The sequence below is a fragment of the Apodemus sylvaticus genome, chromosome 3 (genome assembly GCF_947179515.1).
Source record: "Apodemus sylvaticus chromosome 3, mApoSyl1.1, whole genome shotgun sequence".
In the NCBI taxonomy this organism is placed as follows: domain Eukaryota; kingdom Metazoa; phylum Chordata; class Mammalia; order Rodentia; family Muridae; genus Apodemus; species Apodemus sylvaticus.
Window position 1 is genome coordinate 70,900,482 of NC_067474.1, and position 25,689 is coordinate 70,926,170.

The 25,689-nt window shown below is 46.0% G+C and overlaps 1 protein-coding gene across 2 annotated transcripts in view; it reads right to left on the minus strand.

The window, feature by feature from the left end:
• Positions 1–25,689, minus strand: part of Ptpn3 (protein tyrosine phosphatase non-receptor type 3) — a 109,247-nt gene that overhangs the window by 34,993 nt on the left and 48,565 nt on the right. For both annotated transcript variants that reach the window (XM_052176527.1, XM_052176528.1), the window contains exons 8-14: positions 23,445–23,565; positions 22,206–22,293; positions 16,608–16,696; positions 12,252–12,315; positions 10,811–10,983; positions 6,677–6,811; positions 3,987–4,163 (exon numbers count right to left, since the gene is read on the minus strand). In XM_052176527.1, coding sequence (XP_052032487.1) covers positions 3,987–4,163; positions 6,677–6,811; positions 10,811–10,983; positions 12,252–12,315; positions 16,608–16,696; positions 22,206–22,293; positions 23,445–23,565 — 847 coding nt within the window. The remainder of the gene's footprint in view (positions 1–3,986; positions 4,164–6,676; positions 6,812–10,810; positions 10,984–12,251; positions 12,316–16,607; positions 16,697–22,205; positions 22,294–23,444; positions 23,566–25,689) is intronic.

A 25,689-nucleotide genomic window follows, 5' to 3' on the forward strand; every position in this document is an offset into this window, starting at 1 on the left:
TCATGACACTGGACATGAAGCTGATTAAGTCTGTGGTCCCAGGATATGTGGGCAGAGAGGGTCAACTGTACCAACAATCTGACTGCTTAACAGCACAACAGACTGCCACACTGCTGGGGTTCCTGTCATTGATAGGGTTCACAGACCTCAGGGGCCCAGAAGATGGGCCACAGGAATTCCTCTTCTTTGGTTGTCTATGGAGAGGGATTGCCCCAAGGTCCCATCCAAAGGATACATTTTAAAATGAATGCAAGAGCTATCTGGTGTGTTATGCAAGAGGACAGACCTTCAGGAAGGAGGCAAATAGCCTCTTTAGTATGTTACTAAGTTACTATGACAAGAAGAGAAGACTCTGGGGTACCATGTTGGTGACCCACCAAAACAACTATGAAAGAGAAACAGTTTTTGGTATACAGATCAGAGACGCTGTGACCCTTGTCTCCTTCAGCATCAGCGCCGAGGATGCGCTCTTCCTTAGCACACACCTCTTCCCTTGTATCTGGGTGAAGGGATGGGGAATTTTGGGGTTTTGTTTTTACCATGAAGAAAAGTTGCATCTCTGCCAGCATTGCAACTTCCCCTGGAAGCAAGACGTTCAGAGCAGCGCTGGGAATAACAAAAGCGCCCAGCCCGCCTGGGCACAAAGCACGCTGCCAAGGCTTCAAAACTATAATCATAAATTCCGCGGCACTGCTATAAATATGGAACAAACCAGCAAGTGACTCATCTGCCGGGACGATGTTCCTTCCCTGTGCACTGGGGGTGGGGTAGGTGGGTGGGGATGGGGCTAAGCTTCCCCCCCCCACCCGCTTCTTTCTCTTTCTTCTCTTTTTTGAATGAGCACAGAACATTACACTTAATTCTTCTCCAAAAGAATTCTCCTTGCTGTCTGTGAGCTCGTTCCTCTGATTTCTCTGACAGAATGCTTCTTTTAGACTCTTAGCACAAATCTGCTGCAGAAAACATGTCAAACGCTTCTTAAACATTTTGTAAATACAATGATACCGGCCGAGTTTCTTCTCAATTAAGTTCAGACCAGCCAGTATCTCTTGCTTGGGTCAATAAAGATCTCCTCAAGTCCCTTCCCCCCCCCCCCCCCCCCAGATGTTAAGGATTCAGAAAGCCCAGAAGAAGAGTGATTTCCCCTGTGGAAGGAAGGGTCCTTGATGCCACGGAAGGGATCCAGGTTCTGGTTTTCCAATCGTATATCACATGTGAAGTCTAGCCACTAAACAGAGCTGTCAAGAGTGCCTTTATAAGACCATCATCTGTTTCTCTGAATCCTGGGCTGCAAAAGGGAAAGTGCTCTGGGAGTCACCTTGCAGAGAAGGCTTCATGGTGACATTCAGAGAATCAACGGGGTGGGGAAAAAGAAAAATCACTGAAGTCAACAGAGCCCAGACAAGCAGAAGTTAAATTGTAATTCATTCTCAAGAGTTTAAATGTAAGCAGCCTGATCTGGGTGGTGGCACCAAGAAATGCCCAGAAAAGCCTAGACATTCTAACATCCCTTGTGGATGTTAGCGGGAAAAATCTGTGTAGGCCATGCCTTTGCCAGCCCTGACAGTTCTCCCAAGCCACAGAGCCCCACAGTGTGACAGTGAAGGCAGATGACACAGTACTGACTCAGGTCTGGGGAAACCTAAAACTGAAGCCTTATCAAATTCCACTTTGTGGTCTCTTCTCCACAACCAGCAAGGATGTTTAAAGATGAACTCAGAAGGAATGGAGCTCTTTTAATTGTCTACTTGTCACTGGACAAAAGTCTTATACCTGGTCTTGACCTTAGTCATGGGAGGCAAGGAACCACAAGGCTCCCAGAGGCTCCCACCTACCCTGCCGATGTACAGCTGGATGACGCATGGCAAGTACTTCACTGTTGAGCCAGGCTATGATCCTAAGCTTGACTGTTAGGTTTGCTTTACTTTGAAGGACTGGCAGAGCCATCCCAGGAACAAGCTGGGATGATGGGAACGGGCAGAATCTGCTGACCGATGTGGCGGGGCAGTCCACGTGACCGACAATGCTCAGAATGCGTGTGCATTTCCTGCTGCTGAACACATGTCTTACTTCAGTTACCTTAAAGCTGAGCAGCTGCCTGTGGTGGGTGGCTGCACTGGCCTGCGGAAAAAATCTAGATGCTCTTCAGTGCCATAAACAGGAAAAGTGTACTGGGCTTCCCCAAGCCCGTGGCTGAGGTCCCCTAAGCCCTCTTTTCGCCTTGTGCCAAAGTAACAGAGTCATGGAGGACTCAGACTGGTTCTAATCGCCATCTTCTATACTCCCGCTTTGCATTTCTCGATCTGCTCCTAGCCTGCGAAGCCACAGGTTTACGAAATGAACTTCACACCTACCTACTGCGACCTTCCTAGCAGTACAGCAGGCTGCAAGCTGCAGGGACAGAGAGTGATCGCTGCAACTACAGAATCCTGGCGTTTCGGTCACAAGGAAACAATGAGCACAGGGATCATTTAAGCAGAGGTGTTAAAAGTGCAGATCATCCGAAGATCAAGTTGAAGACCATGCTGGGGGCAGGACCCCTGCATGGAAGTGGAGAGACCTGCAGTTCACCTGGGAAAGTCTGACATACATGCAGGATGTGCTGAATGTGCATGAAGCGTCGAAGCTTCGGAGGTACAGAATGACCAAAGTGCCTGCTTGCTGATCCTCCTCCAATGCGAAGACATTACCTTTCTTGGTTTTGGCCGTTATCTGGGACTTAACAGTTTGAATATCCAATGGCTAAGATTGACCTCCTAACACCTTACCCTTTCCTACCATGATTTAACTTACAGGTATGGTTTATGATCTACCGTTCACCTGTTTCAAAATATGATTTGGGATAGCTGATCCTCAAACACTCAGATATGACAGAATTGTAAAGGTGAGACACCTGCAGAGAAGAGACAGACTCGGGTCTGGGGAAGCAAGAACATTGAGTCTAACAGCTGAGCAGCCCAGAGCTCTGATGATCAAGGCCAAAGGGAACAGATGGAAAACTCAGACTCAAGCCCGTCTCTCAGAACAGACGTGCTCTCTGCTGGCCTTCATCAACGAGGGTGGAACGTCTCTTTAGGAAGAGTGGATATAAACTGGCTGTGGCGGCTTGTGCCTGTAAGCCCAGCATTCGAGGAGAGGACAGCAGGATCGAGAGTTCAAGATCATCTTCAGCTACACAGCAAGTTAGAGGCAAGCCTAGGCTCCGTGAGGCCTGCGACAAGTGAATGCTGTATAGAACACTGCAAGACCAGATGTTCAGTGGTCGCATGCTGTAAGCCACAGTGGGAAGGACACTGCCTCACTGGTCCCAAACGATAGAGTGACAACAGAAGGCTTGAGAAGAAACTGTCCTTGGCAGACATTTGACAATAAAAAGCCCACAGTCACATTTTTTAACTGGCGTGTGTATACACACACACACACACACACACACACATGTAGAGGTCAGAGGACAACTGGTAGAAGTTGGTTCTCTCCTTCCACCATGTGGGTATCGGGTCGACGGATTTGGCAGTGAGTGCTTTTGCCTACTGAGCCATTTTGGTAGCCTTGTTTTGTTTTTCCTCTTTACAGTATTAAAATGGAAAGGAAATGAAACCCAAGGGCATACTGTTGTTCTGAGAGGGCTCTTACATGCTAGTTCAGTCCTGATGACTAAGGTCACAGGGCAGCCAAGCTTATGTGATGTAGAGGAATCAGGATGAGCATGTCCCTGGGTCTATATTTGTGCTATATAGAAATATCAGTATAAGACCTACAGGTTCTGGGAGAGTGGTACGTGCTTTTCTCTGAGCTCCGGCACACAGGTTGTCTACTGTACAGACAGGCATTAGGATTTATGTTCCCATCTCAGGAGAGCACCTCTGCGAGTTTGCTGCAGGCACAAGATACTGCCTCCTGTCAACTGGCACCCCGGACTGAGCAAACTCAATAGGCCAAAGCAGATTCAAAGACAGAAAGATACAAGGAAAGATACAAAGTCTTACTCCCGGTGTGGGCTGTGGTTCTGGGAAACTTCAGAGTCGCTGTCTTTGGGGGACAGGGATCCCTTGTAGGTATAGAACACATCCTCAGTTTCTGTGATGTACGTCATCTCATTGGCCAGGTTGTCTACGGAGGAATGGCGGGGCTTGCGGATTTCATGCCGGAGTCGTGGACTTCGCCTGCAAAGTGGAGAAGAGCAGTAAGTACACAGAGATCTGACCCAATGGCAGCTGTGTGACCTTGTGACCGGGCCTCTCATAGATGTCCTGACTGGTGCTTAGAAAGCCAGATCCAGAGCCGGGTGTGGCGGTACACACCCAGAACTCCAGCACTAGGAAGGATTAAGTGTTAAGGGCCAGTTGGGGGAATTAATGAGAACCTGTCTCAAAAATAACCAACACAAATATAAGTCAGAACCAGTGAGGTCGTTCTTAATCCAGCAGAGTCTAGCCAGGATGACACAAATCTCAGGCGGGTTTGGGTGAGTGGTGTGGCTCTCAAAACCACAGTCTCCACTTAGAAATGGGAAGAACTAAACTGGCTTATGCCATTGGTCCAAGAATATTGATTAAAGGTGAGTTAGTCTTCTAGAAAACTCAAAACAAAACTTTTCTCACCAATTCAACAATGTACACTGACAGGTTTAGAAGGCAGTGTTAACGTCTCACTGAATTTCACTTGATCCAAAAAGGAATAGCTAACCTTAAAAAAAAAATGTGTGCATGTGTGGTTTGTCTGTGCGTCTGTGTGCGTGTATGCAGTATGTGTATGTGTCTATGTGTGCATGTGTGGTGTATGTGGATGTGTGTACGTGGGTTCCTTGCCCATTCACGTGGATGTATGGGGTCAGAGGTTAGAGACAAATTATCTTCCTCTGTTGCTTTCAAGCTTCTTGTTTGAGATAGGGGGTCTCTCACTGAACCTGGAGCCCATCAACCTGGCTAGGCTGGCTGGCCCCTTCGATCCTCCTGTCTCTGCCTCTCACTCCTGGGATTACAGGCATCTACATCCATGCCTTGCTCTCCAAGGTGCACGCTAGCATCTGTACTCAGGTCCTCCTGCTCACATAGCAAGCACTTTCCACAGGTGTCTATGAACCAGAGATGCTTGGGTTGTTTTTTTTTTTAATGTTCTCCTTTTTATAAACATGTTTGTTGTTGTTTGTTTGTTTTTAAACATCTAATGTGACAGGGGAGTAGTCAGGTGATCTCAGATAAGTCCCATCACCCTCTCTGGACCTCAGTTGTACTTACAGCCCCTGAGAATGAGCCAAATGGGACAGTGTTCATGGAACACTTGGACTGCCCCCGGTGCCAGGCCTTCTATCACTTGACTTCAAGCTCTCTTCAGCTATTTCTCTTTAGGACTCCCCGGGGACTTGCAATCCCCACTGTTCTGCACAATCAATACTATGTGTCCATTGTGTAAGAAGATGGCTCTTGTGACTCCTGGAGAGGATCTATAATTAGCAGCAAGAGAGCCAAGCCAGTGGTCTGCTCACATGCAACCTTGCTAGTTCCTGGAGCTCATGGGGGCTCTTTCTGCCTCTTTGACACTTTTCCACACAAACTAAGCTGGGTCTTTATAGCACGAATGTCATCATTGTCATCACCACCGTTGCCCAGGACATGTGGTCCCCTGTGGAAGGTTCTTTCTAGCAGGTCTCTCTCTCCACATCCCTTAGTCCCATATATCCTAGCTAGGAAATGTCCGCCTCTCTTGCAGGCCACAATGCTAATCCTACGGAGTCAGGGTACAATCTTTTCCTGCTTCACTTGCCCTCTTGCAGATGCTCGGACATTCACAAAGGCGGCTGATGTCTTTGTGGACCATTAAAATAACAAATAGAAAATTTCGTTTGATCCTTTTCTGACATAAGCTTAGGAAGAAGTGTTCATACATTATTCCATTTGTGGCAAACTTAGAACCCCAAGGGTCTCACATCTTTCCATCCTTAATCCTTTTCAAGTCTTTACCATGGGACTTCTTAGAGCTTAAAGATGCTACCCTATGCTATGATTCTACGGCAGGCATTTCAGGAGGCCTCAGGCCAAATGATATTATTTATTTATTTTGCAGGGTTATAGAATGAAACCAGGGTCTGCACATGCTGTATATGTAGTTTATCACTGAGCTATGCCCTCAGGCCCTTTCCGATTTATTAATTTTTCAGAGAAGTGGTTCAAGAATGTAGTTAGGTAGGCGGGATAATGTCTAATTTTCTAGCACAGCAGGGTAACTCTGATGTACAATAATCAATTAAAAAATCCAAAAGGACCATCAGAAAGGATTTGCTTATTTATTTATGAGAGGTTAGGTCCACATAGCCCAGGCTGGCCCTAAACTCTTTATTCTCTTCTCTCAGGCTCCTGAATGCTAAGCTTGCAGGGCTCTACCACCATGTCCAGCTATCAGAAGTGCCTTCTAAGTTCTCAGCACAAAAAAATACTATTTGTCTGATGGATATGGCAACCAGCTTAATCTGAATACTATGTATGTATTGGAATATCACAATGTATTTCGTGAACAGATGAAACTATTTAGGTGAACTTACAATTTTAAGGCCACCTTAGCATTATCAGAAGGCTCGCCCCTGCAACACGAGGAACACACATGGACGTCTGACCGTAGGCCAACTCTGTTTTTAAAAGACAGAAGGTATCTGTGGTGTATGGCATAAAAGAGGACATACCAGTTGGGGGTGATGGGAGGAGACCGGGAAGGCAGGCTCTTGGTTTCTAGCCTTTCCACCGACAGGGACCTCCTCATAACTGGGTTCCACACCATCCCGCCAATCACCTTTTTGCAATATTGATTATTTACAGACCTGAAAAACAAATGAAGGGTCATTGTTCGCACTGACTTGTCCAACAAGAAAGCAAGTGCCTTAAATAGTGGAACTGCTTCTAGACTGTACCAAATATGCCAGGTTAGAAGGAGTGTCAGACCAGCACAGACCAGCACAGACCAGCACAGCTCCACAACTTCAATGGATCTGCCTCCCTTGCCTCCCACTGGTACGAACTAAAGCAGTCATCCCTGCAGATGATATCTGTCATCCTGGCCACCAGATGCGGGGAACTCTTTGATAGAGAAGCAGAGGATGTGCTTAGAACAGTTTTAGGCCCATCCTCTGACTGAAGGATATTTCTGAATTTTATTTATAGTTACAGAACTGGAATCCCAAGGAATAGATCGCCTTAGTAAACTGTCTGAAGTCTGGTTAGCAGTGTCAGGTCTGGCATTTTAATTTCACACCATGCTCTAATGTCTTGAACATTCCCTGTGTTTCCCCAAGACCAACTGACAAAAACAACAGAACAAAGAAACAACGAAATTCAGGTTCTAGTTTACAGTAACGACTGCATCTGTCACTCTGATCAAAGTTCCCTGCAGCATCACTAGGAGACCTATTCCCCTGAGGTCAGTTGTATCAGAAGCCATGTGACCACTGATTAAGGCTGTAAATTAAAGTCAGGGAAGCAGGCAGCAAGGCTCCAAGGCTTAATGTGGCAGATCCCTAAAGCACATGTCATGGGTTATTAATAGAAATTTGGAACTGTCCTACTGTCCCTGGAAAATAATGAACAAGTTCTTCTTTCACAGAACCTATAAGAAGACCCAACACACAGACCTACTGATGTCTCTCTAGGGCTGAGCTGACTATGGTTTCCTCATCTGTGAAATGAACAGAAGAGATAAAGGCTGGGGAGATGGCTTAGCTTGATGCTTGCCACCAAGTCTAAGAGACCCACAGGACAGAAGAGAACTGACTCCCAGAAACTGTCCTTGGACTATTACATGTGTACCACAGCAGACATATGCTTCCCCCTATACCGCCCACACATAGACAGACAGACAGATAGATAGATGTTTAAAAAAAACAACAAGAGTCAAAATTAGAAATATAATACATATCATTCATGGATTTCTGAGTTCGAGGCCAGTCTGGTCTACAGAGTGAGTTCTAGGACAGCCAGGGCTACACAGAGAAACTCTGTCTTGAAAAACTGAAACAAGGGGCTGGAGAGATGGCTCAGCGGTTAAGAGCACCGACTGCTCTTCCAAAGGTCCTGAGTTCAAATCCCAGCAACCACATGGTGGCTCACAAACCATCCGTAATGAAATTGGACACCCTCTTCTGGAGCGTTTGAAGACACCTACAGTGTAGTGTACTCACATATAATAAATAAATAAACAAATATTTAAAAAAAAGAAAAACCGAAACAAATCAAAATAAAACAACAAAAAACAAAACCCGTATCATTCATTCATATATATACATATATATGTATATATATTCAAAATTAACAGCATACTAAATGATGGTACCAAAAAGAAACAGATGACCTGTACCCCAAACTACCTTCTATTCAAGTGATCCGATATAGAGGTTTAAAAGCAGCTGCTTTTGGGCTGGAGAGATGACTCAGTGGTTAAGAGCATTGTTTAAGAGCATTGACTCCTTTCCCGAAGATCCTGAGTTCAAATCCCAGCAACCACATGGTGGCTCACAACCATCCTTAATGAAATCTGACCCCCTCTTCTGGTGCATATAAAGACAGCTACAGTGTCCTTAGATATAACAATAAATAAATCTTTAAGCCAGAGTGAGCAGGACTGAGCTCGAGTGAGCAGAGGTCCTGAATTCAAATTCCCAGCAACCATATGATGGCTCACAACCATCAGTACAGCTACAGTATACTCATATATAAAAAACAAACAAACAAATAAATCTTTAAAATAAAAAAAAAATGGCTGCTTTTAAACTGTGTGTCACAAAATCCCTGTGTAATAGGGCAGGATCTAATGGAGCAGAAGAGTCCCCAGTAAACCTTTCCTGAATTCCTGACCCACAAATCTTGAGATATAATAGACTATTATTGCTGTAATCACCAAAGCAGGGGTGCTTGTGTGACAGAATTTGAGCAGCACCCATCCAGCATCCTGTACTGTTCACAGAGGAAGAAGTTTGCAGATAAGGAAACTGAGGCAGCACACTAAAACTCAAGGGAGAGAAGGATTTGAACTCTGTCATACTGTCCTAGAATAATACCCTTTCAGTCTCTCATACGCCACCTTCCCATCTGCCTGGAGAATCAGGTCTAGGCAATTCTTCTGTGGAAGAAAACTGCTTCCTTCTAAAGAACACATGAACAGGAAGGAACATTTCAACATCTGGGTGGGGGCCACATAAACACATCAACAATAGGGAGACTCACTGCCGGCTGCCTGCCATCTCCTTGTACTTCTGCAACTAGACTGTAGTGGGATTCCTCTCTACAGGGCCCATCTGCAGGCAGCACAGAAGCTGTGCAGAGTGGAGAAGCTCACTGGTTCTTCTAAGCCTTACACTCAACTGTATTATTTTCATGGACTGTAAATGGACTTTCTGTTTCCTTAACCTGACTTTCGCGACTGTACCATCTGTCTGCAGATCTGACCTGCTGGAGCACCTGAATCTGACTCTGGGACTCTCACAGACATGGGGCCACTAAGCTGCTATGGTTGTGGCTGCACACGCTAGGTTCCTGAGGCTCCCTCCTGGTGAGGGATGCCAGGCCTGGAGTGCTCAGCATGGCATTCGTCAGGGAAGTGCCCCAGGAGGGCACGACCCACTGAGTGTTCAACAAAGACGCACGGCAGCTTCACCAGCTGCAGCAGTCTGGGCTGTCAGTCCTGGCGCTGTGAAACAGCAGCAGGTGAGCCCTCTGTAGACAGCGGGGCTGTTGCTGATGGCGGACTGTATCACACTTGTGAACAGATGCCATCTGAGGCCTCTGGCTGGCTAGAGGGACCACCATGCAGTAAGAGGACTCAGTTTCCATGTGGCATCATGGGGACAAGGCTCCACAGGTGTCCCCACTACATTATTCTTATGGCCTGCTCAGTAGTAGAATACTCAATGCAAAGAAATACTAGACTAAAATATAAGAGCTAAACACTTTTTGTTTAGGTAATGTTTGTTTTTGGTTCATATGGAAAAAATACCACCCCTGTCAGAGGCAATTTGCCACTTACTAAATCATTACATTACCTAAGGACTAACATGTAATAGGAAAGCCACTAGAACATTCTTACAAAATTTCATATAAACAACAGGTCATACTTGAGCTTCATTTAGAACAAGCCACATTAACGATAATCAACCACTATTTTGAAAAACCAGCAAATGGTTTAGAAATCCTAACAACTTGGTGAACAATTTCTGCTGTGTTTCTTACAAAGCTGGCTGAGAATAAACAGTTAATTTAGAGACCCAAAGGATGTTGTTATTTTGGGTATATTAAGTATTTTGGATATCATTCCTGTAGGTAACCTTTATCTCTTAGGTTCATTACAGGAACCAAATACAATTAAATATGAGCCTTCCTTCTCTAACCACTAGGTAATTGTCAATTATAATCATTATTTAGTAACTATTATAGGTAATATATTCTAAGGTCACCTGACTCTGGATACCTCTATTGTGGAGGAGCGGTTGGCTTAGTGGCCTTAGTGTGAAAAGCCTAATGTGTTGGCAGCAGAATGATACTCAAGTGACCTTTATTAGACAGGGAGTGGTAGCAGTTGCAATATTAGCTGTCTGGGAACTCAGACGACAGCACGGTTGCAGGTGCAGATGCTAACGCTGGCAAAGTATCATGTACCTGAGTGTGTATACAACGGGCTCAGCGCCCCTGGAGACTCGGCCACCATTCAGGGACCTACAATCTGGAGTCCAGCCCCAGAGTTGCCTCTGTGCCCAAAGAGTCCATGAGCCACGGTGACCAGCACACATTAACATCTCAGGATAACACGGACGGTACCCTGAACGTATACTCACTTTTTGGGGTTCCTGGAGCCTAGAGTCCAGTACTGAGACAGAACATTCTTTTCCTGAGGTAGTAACTTTTTCGCCTGAAAGAACGAATGGTGCTCGACGCAGGATTTCCACAAGTTTTTACAAGATCGGTAATTCAGCATGTTGAAGGCCACAATATGTTCCCTGGATTCAGCCTGGGAGGAAGAACAGTAAAAGTCTAGATAGGACGGTAAAGTGTGTCAGGCTTGCTACCCATATGTAACAGCCAGATGTGACAGGAAGGGAGCAGGCTTCCGGACACCTCAGATGCACCCCAGTGCCCCAGGAATATTTTGGAGCAGAGCTGTGAACCCTCAGTGGCTGTGATAATAAAAATAGCCCGAGTCCATGTCTCCTCACCGTCTGGGGCCCTTCGCGGGCACTCGTTTCAAATCTGCGTGCGGCTCAGGGAGGGCTTATTTGCGGCTCCTATCTGATAACTTAATTCAGCTTTGTCAACCTCTTTCCTGAAGAAATACTCCTCCACCAAGCAGGCAGTAGAGATGTTAGAATTCTGAGGGTTCTCTATTTCTTACTTCAGAATATTATATATGTGCCAGTGCACATATATAATAAGCAATGTTGTCCTTAGTTTTGCCTTCAGGCTACTTGTGTTTAGGTTCTCTGATTCCATATGCATTTTGGTACCACCCTGACCCTCCTTGCCCTAGAGGTGGGGTCGGGGTCAGAGGTGGGGGCAGTCAGGCAACCTAGGTTCCAGTCCTTAGTACTCTGAGCTTTAGTGATCCCATTTTCTAAGGGTCTATTCTCTGCGTGGGGCTAGTCTAAGGGCATATCATATTTGAAATGTTGGGGCATGGACACAGGGACAGTCGGTGACAACTATGCAGCATAACAAGACAGGGCGTGGTGCAGAAAGGGCAGGCGCCTTGGTTCAAATTCCAGCTCCTTTACTCTGAGGCTGTGGGAGCTCTGGCTTCTCTACTGAGTGTACTTCTGCTGTGGCTAAGCAAACAAAACAGAGTTGTCTAGGATCCTGCCAACTCCTCTTGTAAGACCCAGTTAGTAACAAGCTATCACCTTCGGGACTTAGCCATGTGGACGCTTCCAGCCATGCTCTGCCAGGCGCCCAAAGTGGACCCTTTGCCTGATTCATACAGCTCCCTGAGAAGTGGGCACTCACTACTCGAGCTTCTAGAAACAAGGGAATATATACTAGAGGAGATGAAAGAAAATATCCAGCAGTTAAGGGGAAGAGGCAGGGTCTAGACCTAGAGTCTAACTATAAAGCAAGTTCATTCTCCACACAGGCACCAACTGACTCACGGAGAGGACCACAGGGTCTGAAGACCTGACGGCCATAGTCTTTCCTTCCTAAGACACGGAGAGCAATCCCTGAGGAGCTGAGAGTGGGACAAGCCTTAACAACGCAGCAGACACAGCAAGTGGGGACAGAACTCACCTGTTTTTGCCGCTGGTGTATGAAGAACTTTTTCCTTTTGAAAGAAATTTTGAGTATGTTCACCCTGTAGAAAGCAAAGCAAAACAAAACCACGCATAGCACAAAAAATAAAGCAAGATGCAAATCAAACAAAGACATCAGGGCTCAGCGGGCTACGGCTGCCGCTCTCCTGCATGGGTCCTCTAGTTCATGATCCGATGGCAGCGGGCTGCTGGGAGAGTGTCTTGGCCGAACTCAAGTAGCTGGCCGAGCTGGATCTCCACAGGGCCTCTGGATTGTGAGGCAGCTTTTAAATAACTAGGAGCGTGGGCCATGCGCACTCTTTGCTGTAAGTCTCTTTGTGACACTGAAGCCCGGCAGGAGCTGGTGGCTGCATGGGGGAAGACAGCTGAGGGCAGTGTGGAGCAGGAAGACAGACCTGGGCTGTACCCCAGCTCTGTTACATAACAGCCACATGTGCATAAGACAGAATAAAAGACACTCGTCATCACCAAATAGATTGTCATATACCAGGCCACTGTCAGGGGCTTTATAAATAAATACTGTCTCTATTGGGTTTTGCAACAGTCCAGAATAGTATGTAGTTATCCTCTAGAAGAGGAAGCTGAGGTGCAGAGATGTCTCTGCTTGGAGCCAGGCTCCAAAGCCTAGGATCTTGGACCCTATGGTATCTGCTAAGTGGTGGCCCATGACAACCTTTCTCACCAGTCTTATGACAATTAAGATGGAGGAAGCACGCAAAGTTCTTACCTGATTATGGCATACCATAGGCTTGCAGTGGTGGGTCTCCATTAAAACTGGTGATTGAAACCAGTGTGTGTGTTTGTGTGTGTGTGTGTGTGTGTGTGTGTGTGTGTGTGTGTGAGAGAGAGAGAGAGAGAGAGAGAGAGAGTGTGTGTGTGTGTGTGAGAGAGAGAGAGTGAGTGTATGTGAGTGAGTATGTTTAGGTGGTTGCATATGTGGAGGCCAGAGGTCTACCTTAGATGTCTCTCCTCGGGTGCTGTCCACCTTATTCTGAGACAGAATCTGTCTCTCATTTGACCCGGAGCTCACCAATTACATGAGGCTAGGCTGCCTGGCTGGTTGGCCAGCGACCTCAGAGATCACCCTCCCTGACCCACCAGTGTTGGGATTACAAATGTGTGACATCAAGCTCAGTACAAGCTCACCTTTTAGATAGATTTTATTCACTATGACAAACTACTATAATCTACACAGTACTGGGGGAAGAAAGGAGATGTACTGCTCTCTAGGACCAATTCAAGACCTTGCTAAGTAAGAGCATCTTAGAACACAGGACATTGAGTAGATAAAGGGAAAGTTTATTTAAGTGATATTTCCTTAGTGGGATGGACAGACAGACAACACACATACACAGAGCATACTTGCATTATATATTAGAAACAAACACCTATTATAAATAATCTGCTGGCATGCATACCTATTTAACTAGTGAAATTTGGAAATGACTGACTGCAGGCTAGATCAGAAGGCTCTTATGTCCTGTTATGAGGTGGTCATCACAGAGCATGCTACACCAAGATGGCCGGGTCTCCTCCATGCAATCCACGTTGAGGGACAAGCACAGGACTTCCTATTTCACAGGACTCTGGAGAAACTACTCACCAGGGTGTGAGTTCCCACCCTTGTCTTGCTGGGCACAGACTGCCTGTGTGCTACTGACTTCATATGAGGGTCCCCTGCTAGTCCCCCTGGCTTGGAGGGTTCTGTCCCAGCGAGTGCCTCCAGCTCTCTCTTTGACTGTGTTCTTCACCAGAGCAAATCTGAAGAACGCAGATGTGATTTCCAGACTGAAGGTCCTACATTGGGCTGCCTACTGCTCTTCAGTCACAGGGACTATGAAATGTACTGCGTGTCTAGAGGGACCAAGTCCTGTGCCACGTCCCAGGGACAGAAAGAACAAGTGGGAACTGCCACCTGGACATGTATGACCTAAGGAAGGAGCCAGGTGCCAAATGATGCGCACAGCCATAGCCTCGTGACCACTGCATGCAGGAGAATCCAGTTCCCACTAGAGCATCGACGATTGAGTCTCCACTCTGGTGTCCTGTGAGGCTCTCCATGGCCAAGTCACTCTCTAATCACTGGCCACGGCACAGCATGCTCTAGCCTTCATCAACCATCTACCCTGGATTGACCACCGTGTTCTCCCTGTTCCTGGAGATACACACTCTCGGTACCTTCTTTCTAGAACGTACACCCGGAGGCCAAAGCCTGTTCTCTTTAGTCACTTCTGTAGGCTCTGGGTCCTTCTGCACCCTGCCCTCCCTCACTCTCCAGGGCTGACCTCCCTACCGGCTCCTGAGGTTTCACTTATTACAGCTGGAGTCTGAGGTGCTCATGGGTTTGAACACTCCATCCTGTCCAAGTGTCTGCGCTTCACCTGCACAGCATACTGGATCCTCCGAACTGAGAGCCAGCTTTGCTTCCCGTAAGTTGCTGCTTTCAACTATTATGCCACAGTGTTATAAAAAGTAAGTAATACAGCACTGGCAACAGAGACAGGCTTTAGCAGGAGCCAGTCTGAATCTGAAGAATAACCGAGATTATCAGAAAGAGCCTCCTGAGGTGGTGTGCCAGAGTCCCTGTCCGGCCTACCCCCCCCCCCCCCAAGGCTTCTCTTTACAAATGTGCTTTGTGAAATTTTTGGCTTCTGGCTATCTTTAAGGATATCCAGAATCAGATATCCTTATCAGGTATCTGAAGTATCCTTAAGGGATCCAAATTTGCCTCTAAATGTGGTGATGTTCAAAACCTGCTTTTGTAACCTTCATAGATTCAGTCATAGATGGAGCTAAACTCCAGTGGCATCTGGGTTACAGAACTAGAGGATTAGAGACACTTAGAGAAAATCAGGCCTGTGCTCACTGCCTGGTCTTCAGAACAGAACTCCGCAGGCCACACCCAGTTAGCCAAGTCATAGCTGGGGTTTCCTGCTTCCAGCGAGGGCTCAAGAAGGTCTTGTCATCTGTCATGCTGATTCGGTGGTAAAGCTAAGCGGGACCATGGCACAGTTTGCTGAAAATCTAATGTACATCAAACTAATTGAAAACCAGGGACTCTAAGTGTACATCCTATTAAGCCTGTCCTCACAAACACAACTACTAGTGGTAGAATAAAACTCAGGAGTGGCAGGCTGGATGTGACTTTCAAATGCACCATTATTAGCAGCGTGAGCCTGACAGGTCTTACAAACTTCCTTGTTCTACAGCTTTCTCTGCTGAGAAGTCAGGGATAAGAACGGCTTATTCAGGGTTTAAGTGAGATAAGTAAAATATAGAGTAACACGACTTGGATATTGCCAACACTCGATAGTATGACAGCTGCGATCACGGCTAAGGCCCCTGTGACTTTATAGGTTTTTATCCCCGTTATAAATAATGCTGTGATAATCATCGTTCTGTATCCTCTGTGACGTTGTAACTAGTCAAACTGAGGAACAGGCGTAAACCTAATGTCAAAGCGGGCCTGCCACAACCCTGCTGCTCAAATCTCCTCCGCCCTGTCCATAAATTTCCGTGTGGCAGCTTTTTTTGCATGTGTGTACTTCCGTATCTCTCATGCCTGCAGCACTCGCTCTCCTCAACCTGTTCTACCATTGCCTGCACTCAATTATATTATCATTTATTAAAATGTATCATCTGGATGGTGTAATATTTTCCCAAAGAAAGGTCTGCTGCCTGGGTACAGCAAACTCAAGCTCATCTTGAAAAAAATCAATCCACTTTCCCCTCCTCACCCATTTCTACTTGTTTTCTATAGATTCAGTTGCCTGGAGTCAATCAGTCTGAAAATACTATGGCCTTGACTCTTGAGAGAGAGAGAGAGAGAGAGAGAGAGAGAGAGAGAGAGAGAGAGAGAGAGATTGAGATTATTTAGTGGACATAATTCATAGATTAAACTTTACCATAGGCATGTATGTAGAGGAGAACACACACACACACAAGCGCACACTATTTGCAAGTTCAGGATTACCAGAATCTAGGTCGGATTCCATGCACGTACAAGAGGATGGAAGGATTTCTCAACAAGACCTGCCCCATGTCGTTTATCCACCAACTAGCCCAACCACAGGACAACTGCTAGAGGGAAGTTAATGAAAACCAAAGGAAACTTTTCCAAGTGCCAAATCTGGAACAAATTCAGAGTTCAGAGCTTAAAACTTGGAGAACTGGGGACTGGGGCTGGGGGAGGGGAAGAGGGGAAGAGGGAGGGGAAGCGTGTCGGAGCTCCAGCCATTCTTCAGAAATAAAAGTTTAAAATTAGAGCTAGCATTGCTTTTGCTGGGCATATTTTTACAGCATGATTCAGACAATATGAAGGGCTCGCACTCACCAAGGGTAGAAGCTCGTGCAGATGTATTTCCGGTAGACTGCAATGCCTGCAGACGCAATTCCGATCAGTAGATCTAAATTGTGCAGATCCTGGGGGGGAAACGAAGAGTCCAGGTTCACAGTGTGTTAGTCTGCTAACTTTAAAGCACCCACGCTTTTATAAATAGCAGTGTGCCCCGCTCAAGAGGGGGATGCCACAAGCGCAGGAAATGTCCTCACTTAGCAGCCACTTAAGAACAAGTAGTTGGTACCCAGTTCTTCTAAAGTGAGCACATACACATCACGTCATGCGCACACACACACACACACACACACACACACACATCATGATACCTGGTTTAGAAGTTACTAGATTTTATGTACTCTACAGAGTCACATATAAACACTTGAATTTTCTTTTTTGGGGTGTTTTTCAAGACAGAGTTTTTCTGGCTGTCCTGGAACTCACTCTGTAGACCAGGCTGGCCTCGAACTCAGAAATCCACCTACCTCTGCCTCCCAAGTGCTAGGATCAAAGGCGCGCACCACCACTGCCTGGCTACTTTTGAATTTTCGACCATCAACTTTTGGAAGCCACATGAGACTCAAACAGGCCTCTTCCCCATATAGCTCCGTACAAATCTCAATTTCAATTACTGAAAAAGCTTTAGCTCTTGTGAAATGATAAAAAGAAAAGTTACGCACGTAGACATGACTCTAAATCCAATTAAGAAAGAAATGTTACTTATGAATCCAATGGAATTACACTGGATAAGGGCTTGTGTGCTTGGCACTGCCATATATTATACAGACACAGAAGGAAAGCAGAGAGGATTAAAATGGTTTTAAATCCACTTGAGTATAAGCAAATAACATTCAAAGGGACGCCTTCCTTGGGTGGCACATCATTTCTGTTTGCAGTCAGATATTGCTAAGTACAAACACCCGGTAGGGACAGCTACGAGTCAGTGTGAACTGCTGACCCTCCACTCCTAGCCTATGTTCCCTGGGGCTTAGGTGCCCCTCCATTTCCCCTTCTCACATTATAAAAATATTTAGGAAACAAACCCTCAAAGGTTTGTATCAGACTGAAGTACAGAATATAAGAACCCAGAACAGATCTGTGGATATGGATTAGCACTCGGCAGGTGTAACAAATGTTCATTTTCTACTGGGGTTGAGCCATCACAGGTAACTAAGGAACGAGGGGAGGTACAGACACTGGACAGGGAAGTGGTGTTGATACAGAGGAAGTTGTGAGTATTTGCACTAGGCACCAGGGTAAAAATCCCACACGTAGGTAAAGCCAGAATGGTGTGGTGAAGAACACAGCAGCCGCAAGCACTCACCACAATGTAGAAAGAGGAATGAATGGGCCAATGGCACCGGGCGAATGGCGTGGTGGGCTGAGGACTGAATCTTATCGTGCATTCTATTGTCGTTCAGTGTGCACCTTTCCTCAGATAACGGTAGTTTACTCCAGTTACCTACTTCCTAAATTCTCACACCAGCCCCACATACCAGCTCCCTTTGCAGAAGGGACCATGTGACCAATTCTGGCCGCCATGCTCGGAGTATTAGTGACATGATTCTCCTTGGAAGCACGGAGAAGCTGTGTGCCACCTTCGGCTTCTGACAACAAGCAAGCCACAAGGGGCAAGCACGAAGCTATGGAGAAGGAGCCTACACTGGGTGAGGAGTCACTGCGTGGGAAGAACTGCCTGAAGAGAAGTCTGGACCCAAGGACAATACAGAACTCAACTGAAAACTACTCTGTGTGGTACCACTCAGCTATGGGAGTGTCCACTAGGTACTGCCTGGTGTAGGCAATCCCTCTGACAACTGGAGGGACTGAGGTTGGATCTCAGCTGATCATCTGCCTCCAAACCCAGAATGGCTGTGTGTGTGTGTGTGTGTGTGTGTGTGTGTGTGTGTGTGGCTTAAATTAGGTTTATTCATTTTAGTTACACATGTAAATAGACCCTGTTTGTGCTTGGTGTCCTCAGAGGTCAGAGGTCGGAGGGCATTGGAGCCCTTGGTTCTAGAGTTATGATGGATGTGGGCTACCATGTGGGGGTTGGCAATCAAACACTGGCACTCTACAAGAGCAATGCACACTTTCAACCACCAATGTTTTTTTATGTTCTTTTGAAATAGGGTCTGTATATGTATGCCACGCTGGCCTAGGACTCACAAAGTAAAAATAGCCCAGATTGGCCTAAAAGTTATTAGATTCCTCCTGCCTCAACCTCCTAAGTACTGGTATGCACACACCCTGCTGCCCTCAGAGGTTCATTTCCCTGATGGCTGACAGGACTCCAATTTTGCCACTGACTAGGTTCTTGGAAATATTCTATCAAGGATATTCAATAGAACTTGAAAAGAGGGCTAAAACTTACCAGTTACATTCCAAAGCTGTTAATGTACAAGAGCCAATGTATTGCCCCATTTATGACCCATGTTAGAGAGCTCATAGGACAGAAGACAAACAAGTTCAAATGTTTCTATACGTTTCAAACACAGTGTGTAGATATTTATTTTTAAACATTTATTTATTTATTTTTAAAGATTTATTTATTATACATAAGTGCACTGTAGCTGTTTTCAGACACACCAGAAGAGGGCATCAGATCTCATTACAGACGGTTATGAGCTACCATGTGGTTGCTGGGATTTGAATTTAAGACCTCTGGAGAAGCAGTCAGTGTTCTTAAATCACTGAGCAATCTCTCCAGCCCTATTTAGGTTTTCATAAGACAAACTGATTGTGTGTGTGTGTGTGTGTGTGTGTGTGTAACCTTGACGAGTATAACTTGTGTGAGTATAACTCACTCTATACCAGGATGGTCTCCAACTCTGCCTCTGCCTCCCAGATGCTGGGATTAAAGGTGTGCACCAGTACTGCCTGGCAGTGTAGATTTTTAAATAGGCGAAAAAGCTTGGATCAGTTAGTCAACGTCCACAGGCTTCATCTGTAAATGGAGATGATTAAGAACACCAATTGGGTTAAGTTTCTGCGATCCTAAAGAGTAGCCTATAGCTAGTGTTTAATCTCTCTCTCTCTCTCTCTCTCTCTCTGTGTGTGTGTGTGTGTGTTTGTATGTGTGTTAGTGTGCACATTCTCAAAGGTACACATGTATATTTGTGAGTACGGAGGCCAGAAGCTCATCACAAAGGGAAGCTGGTCCAGCTCTAGCCATCGTGGCCCAGGAGTCTCCTGTCTCCACAGATCACCAGGCCTGGCTTATGGGTTCTGAGCTCCAGCTCAGATCCTCCTGCTTTTCCAACAAGAACTTTATGAAGTGAGCTGTCTCCTCAGTTCAGTAACTGTTTCTTTGTGGGCATAACTGGGCCAATGACAGGCAGAAATGGTAGTGTGTCATCACAAAAATGTTGAACAGGATTAGTCAGTGTGGTGGTTTGAAGGAAAATAGACCTCATGGGCTATTTGGTTTGTTTGTTTTGAGACAAGGTCTCTCTATGTAGTCCTGTAACTCACTATTTTTAGACCAGGTTGGTTCCAAACTCACAGAGATCCGAGTGCTGGGATTAAAGTCATGCACCACCACGCCCTGCCCAGGTTTATATATTTAAATGCCTGATCCCCAGTTAGTAGAAATGTTTGGGAAGGATTAAGAGGTGGGGCCTTGTGGGAGGAAGTGTGTCACTGGAGGCAGGGCATGCTTTCAGTTTCAAAAGACTGGTACCAAAACTGGTACAAGACTCCCAGTTAGCTCTCACGCACTCTCTGCCTCATGCTTGCTGACCAGCGTGTAGCTCTCAGCTACTGCCCGAGAGACATAGCCGTCTGCTGCCATGCTCCCTACTGAACTCTCTGGAACCATGAGTGAGCTACAACAAACGTTTCCTTTTATAAATTGCCTTGGCCATGGTTGTCCCTTCACAGCAATCAGAGTGACTAAGACGGCCAGTGCTGAGCCCGTGCACCGACCACCTAGGTGCTGAGTGATTCTCTATAACACCAGAGAATCAGTTTCCCACCTATAGAGTAGGAAAAGTGATAATCCCCAAGGTGATGGAACTACTGGAAGAAAACTGTCTCCCCAGACACAGAAATTCGCCCAGCAGATCACATGCATTAGTCTTCTAAACTAATCACAATGTAAAATGTTTATTGATCTCACAATCACGCCACCATAATTTCTTCTGCAAAACTACACTTGAATAGGGCTGGGGAGTGGGCTCAGGCAATCAAGTGCCTGCTGTGGAAATGTGAAGGTCTGAGTTCCAATCCCTTGCCTCCAGGCATGGTCTTATATGACTGTAATCCCAGACTGAAGTGGAGATGTGTGTGGATCGCTGGGCAGTCCGGCAGTAGGTATCAGGCTCAGTACAAATGTTTTAAAAGATAAAGGGGGGGGGGAGGAACTGGAGAGATGGCTCAGCAGTTAAGAGAACTGACTATTCTTCCAGAGGTCCTGAGTTCAAATCCCAGCAACCACATGGTGGCTCACAACCATCTGTAATGGGATCCAATGCCCTCTTCTGGTATGTCTGAAGATATCTACAGTGTGTGTGTGTGTGTGTGTGTGTGTGTGAATATATATATATAATAGTTCCTTAAAAAAAAGGAGGATATGAGAAGTGAGGTATGGGACACACCACACTCCTTTAAAAAAAAAAGATAAAGGTAGATAAGCACCTGTATACCTTGCATCTAGCTATATCCACAAATATATACATATGCGCGCGCACACACACACACACACACACACACACACACAACTTACACACCCCATAGACAAACATATACATGTTAGTGTATTTGAGTATCCAGCTCCAATCTGTGTACTGCTTAAGATGTAGTAAAAACTTTGGCTCAGCAAATTGCCACTTAAAAACATATTTTATAAAAGGGAGCATTTGAGGAAAAGAAAGGTGGGGGTGAGGGGAAGGTAACGAATAGTTAAGCATGAACCAAATACAATGATATGCGCCCCTGAACACCTTCCCCCTTTTGAGATGAGGGCGCGCGCAGGCCTCAGTCTCACCATGTAGGTGAGGATGACCTTGAACTCTGATCCTCTTGTCCCTTATGTGGGAATTGAACCCAGGGCCTCATGAATGCTAGACAAGCATTTTACCAGCCAACAGACATCCTCAGCACCCAAACCCACCATGCTGCATGTTTGCTTAAAAAGAAAAAAAAATTAAGACAGAAAAAATAGATTTTTTTCCCATTGAAAGTTTGTTAGTCTTCTACACCCTGATCCCTCAGAAGTATGGGGAAAACATCAACTGAATGACCAATAAGACCTGGATAAACTCAATAAACTTTTCAAGTATCTCTTAAAAAAATTAGATTTGTTTCATTTATTATTTTGTGTGCATGAGTGTTTTGCCTGCATGTATGCCTGTGCACCACATGCATATCTGGTTCCCAACGAGGTTTTGATACTCCATGTGAGTTCTGGGAATCAAACCCAGTCTTCTTTCTGCGAGAGCAAGCGCCTTTAAAGCCGAGGCAGTTCGATAGCCCCTAAGTATCATTTTAAAAGATCTTGTTTGTGATAATGGGAGGGAAACAATTCCCCAAGGAAGTTTTCGAACTTACATAATTAAAAATACTACAATAGTTTCTGAGCCAAAGGGTACATACTCTGCCTCCATGTAGCTCCACTCCGTAGAAGTCAAGGGTTCGAGCTATGTTGATGTAGCAAGATTCGGCTTCTGACTGCTTTAGCCCACTGCAGAAGAAAAGAGAAAATGCAAAACTCACCCAATAGGTGGAGAATATAACCTTGAGCTTTTAAAAATTAAAAATACCTGGAAAAACGTTGTAATAGTCCTCTGTAAGTTATTAACAGTTACTAAGTGCCTTGGGGCCAGACCCTGTAGGCACTCTAGCTTTAAATCCTAATGAAGCAGGTTTTTCTTCTTCTCCATGGAACCTGACCTCCTCGGGACCCCTCAGTTTTTACTAAGACACCCTCCCACTCAGTGGGCTCTCCCGGAGGTCTCCCGACAGTGAAAACTGTCTATCGCCTTTCAAGATGCCTGCCCTCTGTCGTGCTATGTTGCTCAATTAATAGGTAATCTTTGATCATTCTGCTTGTCTATTCTCTCAACAGTGGCCTCAGGCTTCAAACGCCAGTGGCCCTGTGCTATTTTAGGATGCTGACTTCTGTCCCAGGAGCAATTCCGGGAGAAAGGGCTGGCGGCGCCCTCTGAGAAGGTACGCTGCTAACTTGCCCTTTGTTTTTATGGCCCTTCCCAAGAAATGAGATGTCTCTGGAGGGCTGGCCTGGGTCAGCATGGTTCTCATTTAATGGGAACAGAACAGCTGCCACAGTAGCACTGGGTCACGTGAGGAGTGGGAAGAGGCTCGAGTGGGAAGTAGTTGGTAGAGGCAAAGCTTGTCCCAAGGCAACTCCCTAAGTGGAGGAAAAGCAGTCTCAATCCAGGGCCTCCCACCCGTCAGCTCTCCAGTCCAGCCGTCTCTCTACTCAACACCAGAGGGAATGGCCTGTTTTATTACAAGGGGTAAACAAAAGGTGCGCCTGGATCAATCAGCTTGGAGGCCACTCAATCAGATTGAAAATGGGCATCTCCTTGAGTAATTAACCAAGGTCAATAACATCTTGGAGGAGGAACAGGCCAGCTATCTTCCTCAATTCCTAGGGCATTTTTTTATGCTTCATAAAAAACGAAAGTGATGCTAAAAATACATTAGCTACCATCCCAGGTTAAACATACAGAAAACCACAGGAAGGCAATGGGCGGCATCAAACACAAAGTGGTAGGTTATCTATAAATACCCAGCCTGAGTTCCTAAGCCCGGCCCTGCCAGCCACCCCTGCTCCCCTCCCCTGCTCCCCCCCCCCCCCAGTCCCAGCACCTGTGCTGTTCATGGAGTGACTCCACCTTGCTTAAAAAGTCATCATTTTGATCTGGTATGAACTGGCTGTCGGCAAGATAGCCTGGATGATGTATGGAAGAATCAAAGTCTCCGAAATGAGCTATTAAGACACAACGAAATGAGCTATTAAGACACAACGAGGGAAAAATCATGATTAGCCTTGCCTCAGCAGTATGGTCCTTATCAACAAGCAATGATAACATCACAAGAAATACAAGTAAACCTTCATTAAGCTAACTTCATTAGCTTCCAATTACACGCTTCTAATCCGGACTTCTGCTTAGGGCTAAATTCCAAGTAAGTGCAGGGGTGTGGCAGGTGAGGGGCAGAGGTGATTAAGAACACAATAGTGTGCTTAAAAAGATAGCACTGGGATGCTCTTACAGGGCGCTGGGTAGGAATGCATTAATATATCTTCATCAGGATTCACATTAAAGAGGAAGAACTGAGACCCAGGAAGAAGGGACCCCTAACCCCTGCTATTTTCAGGAGAGTAAAGACCTAGGTGATAGGGACCTAGGTTAGCACCCTATTTCCTGTCTGTCCGTCCCGTGAGCTGCTGAGTCTTCTCTTGACCTCCTAGAAAAGCCAACAAGGTGCTGCAAATGCTTTCCCTGCGCCTAAAGGCAAAAACCTCTTTAATTTTTCTTTTGGTTGCCATAACACAAGGAGAGCCTCCTGAGTCATTTATTTGCTTGTCTGTCCTCTTAATTAGTTATACTCACCCAGCTCCCCTTCAACGGGAATAAAGTATAAGCTCCTTGCTTTAGCAAAGTCACTGACAACATTTTGATCAACATGAGAGCACTGAACCTTTCCCTCGGGGCCGGTTTTTTGTTTTTTTTTTTCCACTTGAAATCTTACACTGCTACCCTGCACAGAGCTCTGGGCTAACCACTAGGGGGAAACAGTTAACAGCCACAGCCACATGCATTTGCAAGAGCCCGAGGGAGGAGGGGTGGGAGGGCTGGGGGCTCCAGCTGGGGGTGGAGGGTGGGGGGCTGCTCCGTCCCCAACTTGGGTGACTCTTAATACACAGGCAAGAAGACAGAAAAGGCAGTACCTGAGTCCTTGTGGTCTCACCACAGGGCCTGTCTTATTGTCTGCTGAACACATACATGCCCCAAGTTGGAGATCCCACATACCCACGTTTCAAGTGATCAATCTGGCCAACGGAGCAAGACCTGCATTTGCTATTCTAACTTCATCTTGGAGCCTCTTCTTGGGGCTCACTTCTCTGATACTTTCCTAGACTCCCTTGCCCTCCCCAAGCAGGAGAGGGCACACACTGTGTGCATCCCCAGTAGCTGTGGTGCCCTTCATCCTGAGGCTGGCACAGAGCTTGCTGTGGCAGAGGCTCCGGAACATTAGAGAGTTAACTACATAGTTCCTAAACCTTCCTTTTTGTGTGCATCACAAGCCCCTGACTCGCCAGCAGCAATTTTCAGCCACTGGGCTGGAAGTATTTTCTCTTTCAAACATTGTACTTCTTGATCTAATAAGAACCTGCTTAGGTTAGCAGATCAGATAGGTTTTAAATACTAGACAACCATCTTGAAACAACCTGACAAAATGTATCAGAAAAAAAAATGTACCAGACAAAATGTACTAAGTATACATTCGGAGCCAATAATTTTATATCTAAGAATCAGTCCTATAAGAAATGTATGCAGAGCCAGGTGGTGGTGGTGCACGCCTTTAATCCCAGCACTTGGGAGGCAGAGGCAGGTGGATTTCTGAGTTCGAGGCCAGCCTGGTCTACAGAGTGAGTTCCAGGACAGCCAGGACTACACAGAGAAACCCTGTCTTGAAAAAAACAAAACCCAAGAAATATATGCAGAGCATGCAAATACATGTATCTGCATTTATCAAGGCCAGAGGAATATAAAGAGCTTAGACTTTAAACCCTCTAGTAGGACAGCAATGTTGAGTTTCCAGCCTCAGCCAGCTTCTGCCTTTTAGGTTCTGGGACGGTCTTCAGTGGCTCTTCTGTCAATCCTCCACAGTGGGAAGCCCGACGGCGCACACTTGGAACAGGTTGTCCTAAATGTAGGCCTTTAATTTTTCTCTAATGATAGCTTCCCGTTTATCACGGCCGACCTCTACATTACTTGTTATTCTCTATGGTACGTGTGGAGGTCAGATGACAACCTTGAGGAGTCAGTTCTTGCCTCTCACTGTGGGTTTCCTGACTGACCTCAGGCTGACAGGCTTTGTTGGCTGC